The 15,461-nt window shown below is 41.1% G+C and overlaps 1 protein-coding gene across 5 annotated transcripts in view; it reads right to left on the bottom strand.

Moving 5' to 3' along the window:
- The window catches only part of MYPN (myopalladin), a 91,469-nt gene that overhangs the window by 19,759 nt on the left and 56,249 nt on the right, over positions 1–15,461 (bottom strand). For all 5 annotated transcript variants that reach the window (XM_047761449.1, XM_047761447.1, XM_047761448.1 and 2 more), the window contains 2 exons: positions 11,049–11,639; positions 10,552–10,690 (listed from right to left, as the gene is read on the bottom strand). In XM_047761449.1, the coding sequence (XP_047617405.1) occupies positions 10,552–10,690; positions 11,049–11,639 (730 nt within the window). The remainder of the gene's footprint in view (positions 1–10,551; positions 10,691–11,048; positions 11,640–15,461) is intronic.

Below are 15,461 nucleotides of genomic sequence, written 5' to 3'. Positions count from 1 at the left end.
GTAGACACGGCTTGGATCTGGCACTGCTGTGATGTTGGCTCCAATTTGAGCCCTAGCCTGGGAACTTACATATGCCGTGGGTGTGGCCCTAAAAAGCAAAAAAAAAAAAAAAGGATTACTAGAAAAATGAAATAGAAATAGAAAAAGACATGCAAAATTATTATATTCAATAGGTATAAAATTTCTCTGTCACATGCTGTAAAAAATTCTTAGTGGTTACTTTCAATTTCTATACTCATCTCAAGGTAGAAAGATGCCAGCTTGCAACTGGCACAGGTCTCAGACCACACTTTGAGTGTACCAAGTTAACCTAAGTCTAGAACTTATCCTGGATTCCTCTGATTTCCCCTCCTGCCCTAGTCTATTAAGCTTAAATGTCACCTCGCTAAAGTAGCCTTCCCAGGCCACTTCATCTAAAGTAACTCCCCATTCTAATTCTCTACAGAGCAGTGATTGCTGTCTAGTATTTTTTCTTGTTGATTGACTGAACGAATATCGCTAAGCCTTAGAATGTTAGCATCCAAAGAGCAGAGCTCTTGTTTGTCTTGCTTCCCACTACATCAACAGCACACGGAATAGTGAATGCTTGAATCATGGCAGGTGCTCCCTGAGTATCTGAAGGATGAAAGGATACATGAATGACACACGAACCATCAATTGTTCCAGGGTCACTTTATCTTTGAGGAATCCAGAGCCATGTGTTTGGGGCGAGGGTGAGACCTTTGGCTAAACTTTTGACTCTAGTTAAGCTTAATGTTAGAATTTAAGGAGGCCCAATGGAGACAGTCCTGGGATGCTTCTCTTTAAAAACATTTTTTAAAAATTATAGTTGATTTACAATGTTCTGTCAATTTCTGCTGTACATCAAAGTGACCCATTCATAATTCTGTACTAGGATGCTTCTGAAATGGAATTTGGAAATACATGGCTGATTTGCATCTGCCCCTAGTCATAGGCAGAATAATTGAGTTCAAGACTCATAAGATGTGTCTTTAGGCTCTTAAATCACATATGCTCTAGTTATTGTCTTATACCTATTATTACCTAAATGTGTGTAGAATTGGAGCTTAGAAAACAGACACCAAATGTTCCTGAGCTTCAATTTCTTGGAACCAATTTTAAATCTCCCCTTTCAGCCTTGCCTCAGATTAGGTAAACAAAATAAATCTACATCTCTTTTCTTTTCTTTTCCTTTTTAGGGCTGCACTGTGGTATATGGAAGTTCCCAGGCTAAGGGTCAAATCAGAGCTGCAGCCACTGGCCTACGCCACAGCCAGAGCAACGTGGGATCCGAGTGGTGTCTGCAACCTACACCATAGCTCACGGCAACGCCAGATCCGTAACCCACTGAGCAAGGCCAGGGATAGAACCCACACTGAGCCACAAAGGGAACTCCCTACATCTCTTTTGACATAGGAAAAATGATTAGTCTCCAGTTAAGCTTATTAATTTTTAATTAATTTAAACCAATTAAAGTAAAAGACTGTTCACTTCTACTAATTTGCAACCTAATTTAGTTTAAATGTATTAAGACTATTTTCTACATAATAGGAGTTTTTAAAAAGTTAATATTTAATGCTTCTAGCTATCCACCTATTAGGTTGAACTATGTGAAACTGCCATTTTTGAGAATTAAAAATTGTAGAATATCAGTAATTCCAAATGATTGGACTTAATATTATATAATGACTATATTTTCCATAAATGCATAAAGCAATCCCACAATTTTGAAGTATTTTCCAGCCTTGACAGTTTAAAATCAAATGAGGAATATATTGTTCTTCTTTGTTGAATGGTATTCATGTTCCTAAATGGACATTATTTTTCCTTTTAACAAATTTATTGTTTGGATGCTTAGAAGTAAAACTGATGAGTCATTTTATTCCTTTACTGTGTGAGGTAGGTGCTAAATAGCTTTATTATTATTCTTTTCTTTTTTCTTTTTTTGGCTGCCTCCCAGCATATGGAGTTCCTGGGCCAGGGATCAGATCCAAGCTGTGGCTACAATGCACACTGCACCTGTGACAATGCTGGACTCTTAACCCACTGCGCTGGGCTGGGGATTGAACTTGCAGCGCTCCAGAGATGCTGCTGATTGCATTGAACTACAGCGGGAACTCCAGCTTTATTATTTTTTAAATAACAGTCAAAAAGAATAATTCACACAGTTTGTAAACCTCACATACAGATCCTAGAGTTCAGGCTATCCCAGGCTTTTGGTGCGGGTTGCAGGAGGTCTTAGCCTTTGACAATTTCTCATCTTGTTTCATTAAGTCCCCAGACTCCTAATCCATTCCATACTGCCTCTAGCCACTATTTTAGTGGAGTCTTTGTTCCAAGCTAAAGAACTTTCTTTACACCTTGTCCTGCTGTATGATGGGTGAGGGCTGATAAGTTCCTGGCTAATTATATTGTCAGAGTTATTATAGGGGAGAGATGAATTCCTGAAATTCTATATTGAAAGTATGATCTCATTTTTCCAAAGAAGTATTGTTGTACATGGTGGTAAGTTATGATTATACCTCTATTTTAGGAACAAATGAGTGATAAATAAGGTTTTTAGCACTTGCCAGAGACTGTAAATCCCACATTGTTTCTATGTATTCCAAACACCTAACTTTAGGAACTTGAATTTACCAATTTGGGACCCAATTTCATGGAATTTATAAATATTTGAATTGCCTTAACCAAGGGAACTGTGAAAGCAATTTGATGAAAATGTGCATATTTTGTTTTGCTATAAATGGTAACATACTGGTTATTATTATTATTATTTGCTTTTTAGAACTGCACCTGTGGCATATGGAAGTTCCCAGGGTAGGGGGCGAATTGGAGCTGTAGCTGCCCACCTACACCACAGCCACAGCAACGTGGGCCCCTTAACCCACTGAGCAAGGCTAGGGATCGAACTCACATCCTTATGGATCCTAGGCAGGTTCATTAACTGCTGAGCCACAAAGGGAACTCCTCAGTTATCTATTTATTATTTTACCAGTACCACAAATTGGGAGGTGGTGTAAACAACACTCAATGAGTTCTCTAAAATACAAAATACACTATTGTATCTGTGTACTGAGGATACAGTTGTAACCAGACCTTAACTGGAAGTTTCCACTGAGGTACCAAGATGAGCTAGCTATCAGAAAACAAGTGAGTTGGCAGAAAAACTATCCTCCAGAAACTTCAAAGCAGGTGCTTAAGGACAGGTTAGGTGATTTAGATTCCTCATCTTCATCAGAGATACAAAAAAGGAGGGAGAAGATGCGGTGAGAGGGCATTGGAGGGAGCCTTTAATATCTGTGAGTTCCCACCTCTACCTCTAGCCACAGAGTACCTGCCTTTCCCCTCCAGTCTGTTGAGAGAGACTAAATAGACCTGTTTGTAGAGCTTCCTGTGTTCCTCCAGCGCTTGGTTTCTGACTCCTGCCTAGAAGCCTAGAGTGAGGAGCGCGGTGAGGCTTTGCTGGTGGGCAAGGTGACGGCTGCTCTCAGTGGCCTGTCCTGCATCGTGCTAGCTCTGAGGCCCTGGGATGGTTCCTGTCAGGCACACACGGGGCACATATGAGACAGAGCCAGTGTGGGGTCAGCGTTTGTCCCTCTGTGGCTGGGAAAGGAAGGAGTCAGGAACAGCAGTTAGTGAAGCAAGGGAGGAGGGAGCGGAAAAGAGAGAAGTTGCCATCCTTCCTTCCTGGCTTTAGATTTCCCATTTGCAGGGTCCCTGGGGTGTGGCGTGTGGGGTATGGATGAGGGCGTTTGTTGGGGGGGGGGGCTCTATTTTTGAATAAGGATTGGGATGTGGGTTACTCCAAGGACTGGACATTTTGTATTACTGGATCAAGATTATATCTTGCCACAAAGTAAATATAGACACTTATATGAACTAAAATTAGCCGAAATGGTTTTGTGGTTACCTTACATTTGAGATTGTCAGGAGCAGAGGAAGGATTTAGCCCCATTGGATAAATTTAAAGGGAGAAAAAAATTGCTTTGAAGATACAAATTTTTAATGTACCAGTTATATGATGTAATGTATAAATTACAGATGCCCAGCAAAATAAGAATACTGTAGGTCAAGGAGTTTCCACGAAAGATTTCATAAAATATTTGGGAAGTTGAACCTCAGAAACAAGGAAACCATGTAACCGTGTGGCAGGGGCATGTGGCGTATTTCTTTTTTCTTTTTGTCTTTTTAGGGCCGCACCTGAGGCATATGGAGGTTCCCAGGCTAGGGGTTGAATCACAGCTGTAGCTTCTGGCCTACACCTCAGTCACAGCAATACAGGATCCAAGCTGTGTCTGTGACCTACATACATCACAGCTCATGGCAACGCCAGATCCTTAACCCACTGAGCAAGGCCAGGGATCGAACCCGCATCCTCATGGATGCTAGCTGGGTTGGTTAACCATTGAGCCACAATGGGAACTTCCATGTGGCTTATTTCTAAGGCAGTGAATCTTTACAACTGAGATGTTTACAAAGATGCACACCATCCCCAAAGCAGGAATTAATGTGGGTTTCTTTTTCTTTTTCTTTTTTTTGTGGTGCTTTGCAATTAAGAGTTGCTTATCCTAAGGATAACTGCCCTTCTTACACATAAATCAACGTTGTCATTACAAGTTATGGATTATGGGATTCAGATTTTGTAAGGAAACTTGCAAACAAGCAATATGTGTAAGTTAAATGTAAATGCGCCTTCTGCATTGTTTTGCCCAAAGGTTGTACTACTGATCTACTGTCAGTGGCTATGCACTCAGAGTTTCCAGGGTTTGTGCTGCGTCCTCCATTTTTCTTTGCCTTGTCCTCTTTGTGAGTGAGAGCCAGAGTTTCTGTGTCAGCTGCTTGTAGGTGATATCTGTGCTCAAAGGAAAGATTTTTTTCTGTGTAAATCTGGCCTGTACGGCAAGCAAATCAATGACATATGACCCATTCTTTCCAGGCTTATGTTAAAGACCTTAAGTGAAAATGAATTGCATAGAATTTCAGTTGCTCTATGCAAGAAAAATGAAAAGCTAAAAAAATTTGGAAGAATATGCCACTTGAAAATATAATTCTTTTTTTTTCCTTTAGAGATAATCCTCTTTTTTTTTTTTTTTTTTTTTGCTATTTCTTGGGCCGCTCCCGCGGCATATGGAGGTTCCCAGGCTAGGGGTCCAATCGGAGCTGTAGCCACAGGCCTACTCCAGAGCCACAGCAACGCGGGATCCAAGCAGCGTCTGCAACCTACACCACAGCTCACGGCAATGCCGGATCGTTAACCCACTGAGCAAGGGCAGGGACCGAACCTGCAACCTCATGGTTCCTAGTCGGATTCGTTAACCATTGCGCCACGACGGGAACTCCGATAATCCTCTTAAGGCTGATAGTTTGACAACTTGAGGCGTTTGATTTCTGGGACACATTTGCAGAAATTTGCTTCAAATTGCCAGAGTGGCAGTGAATGCATTCCTTCTGCTGAGAACCACAGTGTATAAATAACAAATCTCATCCAGATACGGTGTTGCCAAGTTTCTGGATTTCCAGAATGTGGGCCATGATTTGACACTCACTGCCCTGAGCTTGATACTGGTTTCCTCTGCTCTGGGTTCTGAGTCTGGGCTTCAGGGACAGATAATCAAATAGGATCAAAGCAGCTGGAAGAGCCTGATCAAAGGGTTCTGAACCAACTCTGGGTACCATGTTCATTGAAGGAAGTCTTATGTGTGTTAGATAAAGAATTTGACCTTGTTCCAAGGACAGTCACAGTATAGACAGTGGATAACAGATTCCTAGGTAAACTTGAAGGTTAACATACATAGGGATGTCTTCTTTTACTGCTTTTCTAATATTACATGCTTCCTTCCATAGAAATAACCAGGCTTCATAGTGTATCCTCTGTTGCTGTTATCAAATTCTTAGATGCACCTGCTATATGCTAAATACTGTGATAGGCACTAGGGATACAGCACTCCATAAAATGCAGACTCTGCCTTTGGGGAGGTTAACAAAAAATACTTTAAATCCAAATTTTGTCTTGAATAAATAATTGCTGAGAGGCTCACAGAATTATTTTATACTCGAAGGTTCACTTAACACCAGAGTTTTGCTTAATTTCACTGTGTTTTTAAAAAGTTTTCATTGTTTTAGTCAGTTGATTAAAATAGGTTGTTATGATAGTGTCTACAATTAGGTATAATAATCTGCAGCGTCAAGTGAGATATTTTTCATAGATACGCAACAAATCCAAAATTTTCTACTTCATCAAAAGTTTCATTATATTATCTGAAATTAAGTCTCAAAGTTGAGTGTTAATTAAGTAAATATTCCCTGAGCACCTACTCTGGGCTAGACACAGCAAGGGTGCTACAAAGAATAAGACGCCCCCACCATCTCAGCTCTCAGCTGAGCATGTAACTGGTGCACCCTCAGAGGACCCACAGCAGATGACCACAGCACTGTTCCAGCACCCAGGGTTCTATGATGCCTAGGGTGAACAACCAAGGCATTGGTGAGGTCAGCGGCTTTGTGGAACACTTGTTAGAAAAGCTACGGGGGAGTTCCCGTCGTGGCTCAGTGGTTAACGAATCCAACTAGAAACCATGAGGTTGTGGGTTTGATTCCTGGCCTCACTTATTAGGTTATGGATCTGGCATTGCTGTGAGCTGTGGTGTAGGCTGCAGATGCGGCCTGGGTCTGATGTTGCTGTGGCTATGGCGTAGGCTGCCAGCTGTGGCTCCAATTTGACCCCTAGCCTGGGAAACTCCATATGCCTCAGGTGTAGCCCTAAAAAAAAAGCAGAAAAAAAAAACTGCGGAAATTAAAGAAAACACATTATTTCCAGTAAATGTGGAAAATGTATGAAAATTGATCATTTCAACCAAATTCATAAAATTAAATTGCTGAGTCAAACCACTTTTGTGACAAGAAAAAAAAAGGAATGGAAGGTAAGATTGTTTGCTCACAAGAGGGAATTTTCATAAAGAATTCATGGTAAGAGATGAAAGAGGTAAGATTTAAATAGAAGAAATGACTAAGCAGCTTAGAAAACGAGATTGGAGGGAAAAAAGGCAGAGCAAGAATTAGGTGATTCTCGCCCCCCCGCTCCCCTCCCCCATCATACAGGGCAGTGTCTGGGAACCATAGACAGTTTTAAAGAAGGTTTTACTTTAAAAATGAGAGGGAGGAGCAGAAGAAAGAGACGGAAAGGTTTCCAAAGAAATGAGGTCAAGGAAGAAAGTTGAAATAAGACATTAAGTATGCGTGTGTATGTGTGTGTGTGTGTGAATTTAGACATTAACAGTCACCAATTTACTGGGTGCAGAATGTCATGCTAAGACATATGTGAATTAGAATGCTCCATTACATTTTGTGTGATTCTGGATTCCTTCCAACCTCTCAGATTTACTTCACTAATGGAAACGCATTGATGTCCAGTAAAGATCCACTGGTGGTGAGTGATACCCTTTCAGACAGAAATAATACAGCCTAAAACCTAGAAATCTTTGTCAGTTTAGAAAGCCAAACATTTTAATAAATAGGAACATCTGAATGGATGACGCTTTGTATCGTACACAGTTTTAAGAATCAACAGGCAGATGTTACTTGCTAATTGGAAATGTATAAAATGAGTTAGAGGATAAATGCCAAAATATTTCAACAGAGAAATACAGAGTGGTAGATATATCAAAGAAAACCTATTTCTAAAGTGTTAATTAGAAGTTTGTGTTCTGGGAGTTCCGTTGTGGCTCAGTGGTAATAAACCTGACTAGTATCCATGAGGGTGCAGGTTTGATCCCTGGCTTTGCTCAGTAGGTTAAGGATCTGGCATGGCTGTGAGCTGTGATGTAGGTCACAGATGAAGCTGTGATCTGGAGTAGCTGTGGCTGTGGCTGTGACTGGCGGCTACAGCTCTGATTCCACCCCTAGCCTGGGAACTTCCATACACCACAGATGCAGCACTAAAATAAATAAATAAATAAATAAAAATTGCATTTTGGGGAGGAAACTGCTTGTAGTCAATAATATTCACATTGTTCAAGGACAATGATTTACTTTCATGCTCAGCATAATATGGTAATGCTCGACCACACAAATATTCTAGGATGGTAACTATTCTTCTTTTGCTTAGAAGAATAAGCAAAATAGGGCAAGAGAGTCCAGCTTTCTGGCCCTAAAAGTTGTCAAAGCAAAATAAAACAAATGCATACTCTTTAAAAGGAATCCTTTCCTCCCCCCTCATATGTGTAGGCTAATATGGGAGAGAGAGGACAGATTATTTTGATTCCTGTGTCACCAGAAGGCAAATATAGACGACTGTCAATACACAAGTGTTTATGATTGTTCTTTACTTTTTCTATGCACATTTCCTCCTTCTTAGGTTCACATTTAGACAGTTCTTTTTGACTTTTTGACTCTCATTTCCCAAGGCAGACATGGACAAAATGATACTCTATCATGGTCGTCATTTACGCCTCAGAACTTCCTCAGAATCATCTGCCAACATGATGTGAGCATTCCATCACAGACAGTTCCTGAGTTTCCTGAACTGCATTTATGCAGCTTGGCTTTCATTATCCATGGCATAGAATTCTGTCTCAGATAACTATGTAATTAACATACCGTAATAGCTCTCAGAATAAAAATCGTCAGAAGAACATTGACCTGTGTCATAGATATTCAGATGGAGAGGATGGAGATGATTTTTTGAGACCTCAAGTTCCTGTTATTAGCCCTGAAGTTCATTCATGAGGGAGGTTTAATGGAGCGTTGTGACTGGATTTATGGCACTCTACTCATGGAAATTCATGTTCACATGTAGTCACATGTAGTCAATTAAGAGAAAAACCCTACTTCCCTCCTAGTTGGGGCAGTTGGATTCACATGGATCTCCCTACAGAGTAACCATAAAAGTAAAATCAGCTTGTGTGCTGAGCTGATATCATTTTTACAGGGTTCTAATTGCTCCCTGTCTCGAGTTGTAAAAGACGTAGACTGAACACAGCTCTGATTTCAGTGACAGAAGGATTAACAACCACAACTGTGATGACAGTATTATAGGAAAACAAATCTGTACTAGTCAGAGCAACATTTATGGGGCTTGGAGGTAACTGTTGTAAAACTGAAAAGGGCTGCAGAGTTTCAGGGAGAAAATGGCGAAAGTGCCCTGGAGACCAAGGCTCTGGTTCTTGCTCCACCACTGACAGTTTGACAACCGTGCTTCAGTTTCTTTGGAAGTATAGTCGCCTTGGTATTTGCCTCCCAGAAATATATGCAATTTGATGGAATAATAGATGAAATGTGTACTTGATTATGGCTAGCTTCATTATCCTACTTTAAGTGAATAATTTAAAGTCAATTTTGAAAAACTTTTAAGCATTATTTTCAAAAGAATCCACTCAGTAAAAATTGCCCAACATATAACACAATATGAAAATACTGTGTATCAGTAACTCCACTGGATGTAAGAGACAGAAACATGAAAGAAAGCAGCATATAGTTAGGGAAGACTTGAGCCTTGTTTCCAGAGGTCACTTATGTCACAAATTCCACAATTTTTGACATATAGTTTTCAGTGAAGTTTTATATTTCAGAATTGATTTTATCAGTTCCCACCTTGGGAAATATGCCAAGAATTTGATTATTGAAATATAATTTTGCATTTGAAAAATAACCTATGAAACACAAAAATAAATGGAATAAAACACTCAGTCTATCTATCTTTCTTTTTGTGATGCTTACATATGACTTTCATTTTTCTCCCTCAGTGTAAACACTTACTGGAAAGCAGGGAGTGTACAGATTGAACCACAGGATATTGCCTAATGGCTATTTCACATGCTTCAACCTAATGTAAAGATTGAGAGGAACTGATGAGCAAACCTGCAGGCACGTTAGACTGAAGGACTAAGATAAAGGAGGCTTGGAACCCCAGAGATCCTTAAAGTCTAGATCATCTCAAGGCTCAGATATTGATATGTCCTAAAGATGTGATGGTGTTTGCCAGTACTGAACTGACAATTGCTGGAATGGAAAACAGACTATATAGTCTCTCTCTCTCTCTTTTTTTTTTTTTTGGTCTTTTTAGGGCCACACCTATAACCTATGGAAGTTCCCAGGCTAGGGGTTGAGTCAGAGCTATAGCCACCATTCTACACCACAGCCCACAGCAACACCAGATCCAAGCCACATCTGTGACCTACACTGCAGCTCACAGCAATGCCAGATCTCTAACCCACTGAGCGAGGCCAGGGATAGAACCTGAGTCCTCACAGATACTAGTTGGGTTTGTTACCACTGAGCCAAGATGGGAACTCCTAGTCTCCCTCCTTAACATACTCTATTCTAGGTAAACAATGTAAACAAGTAAACTGAATTCATTACCAGGCTAACCAAGAACTGTGGATCCGTGTGGATGAGTTTCCTATGTGAACCACCATCCGTCTGTGCTCTGCCTCCAAAGGTGGCAGTGTCAGCTTCGCTGAGGTCAGAAGACCTAAGCACCCAAGGACTGAATTAAGCAAATTTATATTCCCTACAGTGAAATTCCAATAAACCATCTGAACCCAGTAATCTTACCTGTTGGTTTGATCTGACATCGCTGAAATTCATTTTTTTCCCCAAGTCTAGAATAACTGCATTCTTAGTTTCACGAATATAGTCATCACTCACTGATTGGGAAGACTTTGTATTTTTCTTCATTAGTCCCTGGGATGGCCTGTAAAATAAATTCACACCTGACTCACTCATGAAGAGCACTGGACAGTGTACAAAGGCCTAGAAATCAGTGGTTGGAATGGTAATTAACCAGACACTTATAGAGTGCATCTTGTTTGCAAAAGTTGAGCACTGCACAGAGAACCTATATTTGTAGAGCTATTTTCAATTTGCAAATTATTTAAAATTATTTAAAGTAATCATGCTGTTTTGTCCTCAGATGTTCAGTATCTCTTTTGTGTCTGAGATAAGATTATCTAGGAATTCACTAATAAGAGTCCTGTCCCAGATCAAGCTGTTCTATGCATGTCCCTTCTTAAATGATATTTTTTAAATCAAGAAACCTCAGAGACACTTACACAGTTGGTGCGCTTCTAGGCAGCCCCATGGCATTGGTGGGTGGGATGGCAGGGAGAGAAGGCAGAACGGAGCTGAGGAAAGCCACTGGGTTCTGAATCCGACTGGTGGGAGAGACAGGAGTTGGTGACACACAGCGGGGCTGAAACTGGTTTCCGCTGGAGATGGAGAACGTGAGTGGTGGTTGTGCTGGCTCTACAGGACCTGGAGCAGGGGGCTCGTTTTGGACGGAAACCCCTCCTAGAGATTTGGTTTGCGCCAAGGGGTGAGAAACTAAGAGGCTTTCTTTGCTGACTGTCCTCTGCATGGCTTGCGGAGTGCTGCTCAGGGCGAACACGGGAGAACTGGAAGGGGACACAGTTGCCGAGGCTGTGCTCGCAGAGGGGAAGAAATGCTTTGGCCGGACCAGGCTGAAGGTCTGTGATGAAGGGGCTTTCACCTGCTTGCTGGACATTGTCACCGCTGGGGCAGCCGAGGAGTTCAAAACACTCATGTGGAAAGGAAACTCCTTAGGAGATGAAGGGGATGGGTTTTGCAACTGCTGTTGTTCCAGTAAGACTTGGTTGTGAAGCTGTTGTAGCTGGCTGGAATCTCTGTGCACAAGAGTGAGGAGGGGAGAGAGGAGAAAACCGTCAACATCGCCTCACCCTTCAGAAAACATATAGACAGCCTGTTTATTCCTCAGTGCTGACTGAGAATACACAACCAGAGTTGCCAGAAATCAGTCAGTTCCTTGTGAGCTGTTTGTCTCTCCCTCTTTCTAAATTGTTTGATTGCTAGGAAGAAGGGAAAGGCTATGGCGATGCCAACCCCAAGGGGTGTCAGTCACATTGTGCTCTTTGTGCCGTGACCTTGGAGTTGGGCAACACAGCAGCCCCATTTTAGAATGTTTATACCATAGAAAAAAGAAATAGAAACAATGGTCCCCTTGTGGGGAGTGCTCAAAGTTCTGAGCCAAGCAGATTGTATCTCTGCCTCATTTTAGAGCCAAACTTAACAAAGCAGCTGGATGCGTCTTGGTGTTTCTCATCCTTGCCTGACAACCAAGCTTTATAGATAAGGTGACCCTATGTCCTGATTTGTTCTAGACAATCCTGCTTTATGCCTGTTTTCCTGGCATAATTATTAATAGTGCCCTTTCACTTTCAAAAATGTCATGGGAGTTGCTGCTATGGTACAGTGGGTTAAGAATCCAACTGCAATGACTCAGGTCACAGTGGAGGCACAGGTTCAATCCCAGGCCCAGTGCAGTGGCTTAAAGGATCTGGCATTGCCACAGCTATGGTGTAGGTCAGCTGTTGCAGCTCAGATTCAATCCCTGGCCTGGGGGCTTCCAAATGTCACAGGTGCGGCCATTAAAATTTTTTAAAAAATTAAAACAACAGCCACAACAACAAAAAACTCAAGTTAAAAAAAAAGTCATTGTTTGGGAGTTCCTTTGTGGCACAGTGGGTTAAGGATCTGGCATTGTTATTTCAGCAGTTGGGGTTATTGCTGTGTTGCCAGGTTCATTCCTTGGCCCAGGTAATTCCACATGCTGCGAGCTTAGCCAAAAAAAAAAATGTGGTAGTTTGAATGATAGATTGTATGGTCACTGTAATTATAAACATCATCTTAAGACTTTTCTTGTGCCATCCCCACCCCCAAGAGAAAGAAGATCACTTTCTCCATTTATAGGAACCCGAGTCACAGAAGCATTTTATGCTTTGCCTTAAGTCCCTTAGTCTGTTTACTTCCTCTTAACAAAACATTTATTTTCTTTTTGCTTTTTAGAGCCTCACCTATGGCATATGGAAGTTCCCAGGTTAAGGGTCAAATTAGAGCTGCAGCTGCTGGCCTTCGCCACAACCACAGCAACAATGGATCTGAGCTGCAGTCTGCAATGTACACCACAGCTCATGGCAACGCTGGATCCTTAGCCCATTGAGTAGGGCCAGGGATTGAACCTGCATCTTCATGGATACTAGTCGGGTTCATAATCACTGAGCCACAACAGGAACTCCATTTAATTATTTTTAAGAAAGAAAATGGGAAACAAAGTGCCTAAAAATCATAGGTGCATTAAGTTGTCAGAACTGTCAAACTTTTCTGTTAGGAAAATCTACTCTCAATAAATAACCCCAGGAAGATCCACAGGTGAGACCATACTGCTGTAAGGCTACTGTGGTTTATATTCTTTGAAAATATGTTCTGAAACATAGAAGGTGATCTGCTTACCATGAGATCTATTAAAAGTGAAAGGTTTTATGGTTTAACACCAATAGAAAAGTCAACACCAACAGCAATAAAGTTGAGCTAGAAGGGTCTCCAAATCTTGATTTTTCTTAATTCTCAGAGCTTAAGACACTTTTCCTTCCCTTCCTTAAAATTTCTGATACACAGTATATGGAAAAGTAACTTCACAGAATAGAGACCCATCTTCATTTCCGTTACTGCTGCCAAATGCTACATACTGTGCAATCGTTTGTTCAGCTATGAATTTGTTTTTTTTTTTTTTTCCTTTTTAGGGCCACACCTGTGGCATATGGAAGTTCCTGGGCTGGGGGTTGAATTGGAACTGCAGCTGCAGGCCTACACCACAGCTACTGCAATGCCAGATCCAAGCTGCATCTGTGACTTACGCTGCAGCTGGGGGCAATGCTGGATCTTAACCCACTGAGTAGGGGCAGGGTTCTAACTCATATCCTCGTGGATACTAGTTAGGTTCTTGGGCTTTTAACTCCCAGCTATGAAAACTCTTGTCTTGAGTTAAACTAAGAATTTAAAAGTATTAGAAGAAAGTATTAACTTTCTTTTCTTCTTCCTTTTAAGAAGTATTTAAGCTGAGAGATTAAAATAAATTAATTTTTTTCATTTCATCAGAGATGAAAGATTCAGCAGTCAAGATAAGGGGAAATAAATAGGAGTTCCTGCTATGGCTCAGTGGTAACAAACCCGACTAGTATCCATGAGGATGTGGGTTCGATCCCAGGCCTTGGTCAGTGGGTTAAGGGTTCGACCCCTAGCTGGAGAACTTCCATATGCTATGGGCATGGCCCTAAAAAGACCAAAAAATTAAAAAATAGAGAAGGAGAAATAAGTTATCCTTAGAAAAATATGTAGAGTTGGGAGTTCCCATCGTGATTTGACTAGCCTCCGTGAGGACGCTCGTTCAATCTCTGGCCTTGCTCAGTGGGTTAAGGATCTAGTGCTGTTGTGAGCTGTGGTATAGGACTCAGATGCAGCTCAGATCCTGCATTGCTGTGGCCGTGGTGTAGGCCAGCAGCTGCAGCTCTGATTCGACCCCTAGCCTGGGAACCTCCATATGCCACAGGTATGGCCCTAAAACAAACAAAAAACAGCAAAAAAAGAAAAATATATAAAATTAACATTGTTTCTGCTGGTGATAACTTTCTCAGTGGCATGGAAATACAAAATTTTTTTTTTTGGTCACTCTTTTTTGTTTTTGGCCATACCCATGGCATACGGAAGTTCCTGGGCCAGAGATCAAACTTGTGCCACAGCAGCAAAGAGCTGCTGCAGTGACAACACTGGATCCCTAACCCACTGAGCCGAAAGAGCACTGTAAAGATAAAAATCTTCAAAAAAAAATTTTTTTTTTTTTTTGCTTTTTACGGCCACACCCATGGCTTATGGAGGTTTCTAGGCCAAGGGTCAAATCGGAGCTACAGCCACTGGCCTACGCCACAGCCACAGCAATGCAGGATCCAGTCCATGTCTACAACCTACACCATAGCTCACGGCAACACTGGATCCTTAATCCACTGAGCAAGGCCAGAGATCGAACCCTAAACCTCATGGTTACTAGTCAGATTCGTTTCCGCTGTGCCACAACAGGAACTCCAAAATCTTCAAATTTTAATGGACCTCAAATTTAGCAGGTCTCATTCCGTGATTGCTATAGCATAAAGACAATGCTTTGTGGTTTTTAGGACAAGCCTGTAGTCTGAGTAAATTTTAATCTGTTGATATTGCAGAAATATTTTATTGTGGTTATGGAAATAGAAAAAGTAGATATGAAAACTAAGTAATCTTACATAGATAAGGATGAAGAAAAGGGGGCCAGGAAGTCATTTGGTATTGATCGCTCTTGTTTTCCTTTAGTTTCCATTGACTGAAAACTAGGAATCGGCTTCTAAGACTTTAAACAGCATGTTAGCCCTTATCATTTAATGCAGTATGTTGGATTGTAGAGGGTCACAAACCTTAAACATAATGATATATGAGATACAGCATCAAATTACTTTGGTTATCTAAGATTCTGGAGGAATTCACTTGAGAATTATGTCTCTTTATGTTTGACAGTTCCCCCCCCCCCATTTATTAAACTGTCTTGTTTCAGAAGAGATTTAAAACAGCTGTTTCAATTTGATTATTCATTATATCAGGGCAAGCTGTCAATTCTCATATTCAAC

Source organism: Phacochoerus africanus, chromosome 15 (assembly GCF_016906955.1).
Source record: "Phacochoerus africanus isolate WHEZ1 chromosome 15, ROS_Pafr_v1, whole genome shotgun sequence".
Lineage (NCBI taxonomy): Eukaryota > Metazoa > Chordata > Mammalia > Artiodactyla > Suidae > Phacochoerus > Phacochoerus africanus.
Note: the sequence above shows the minus strand (reverse complement) of the source record. Positions and strands in the feature narration are given on the sequence as shown.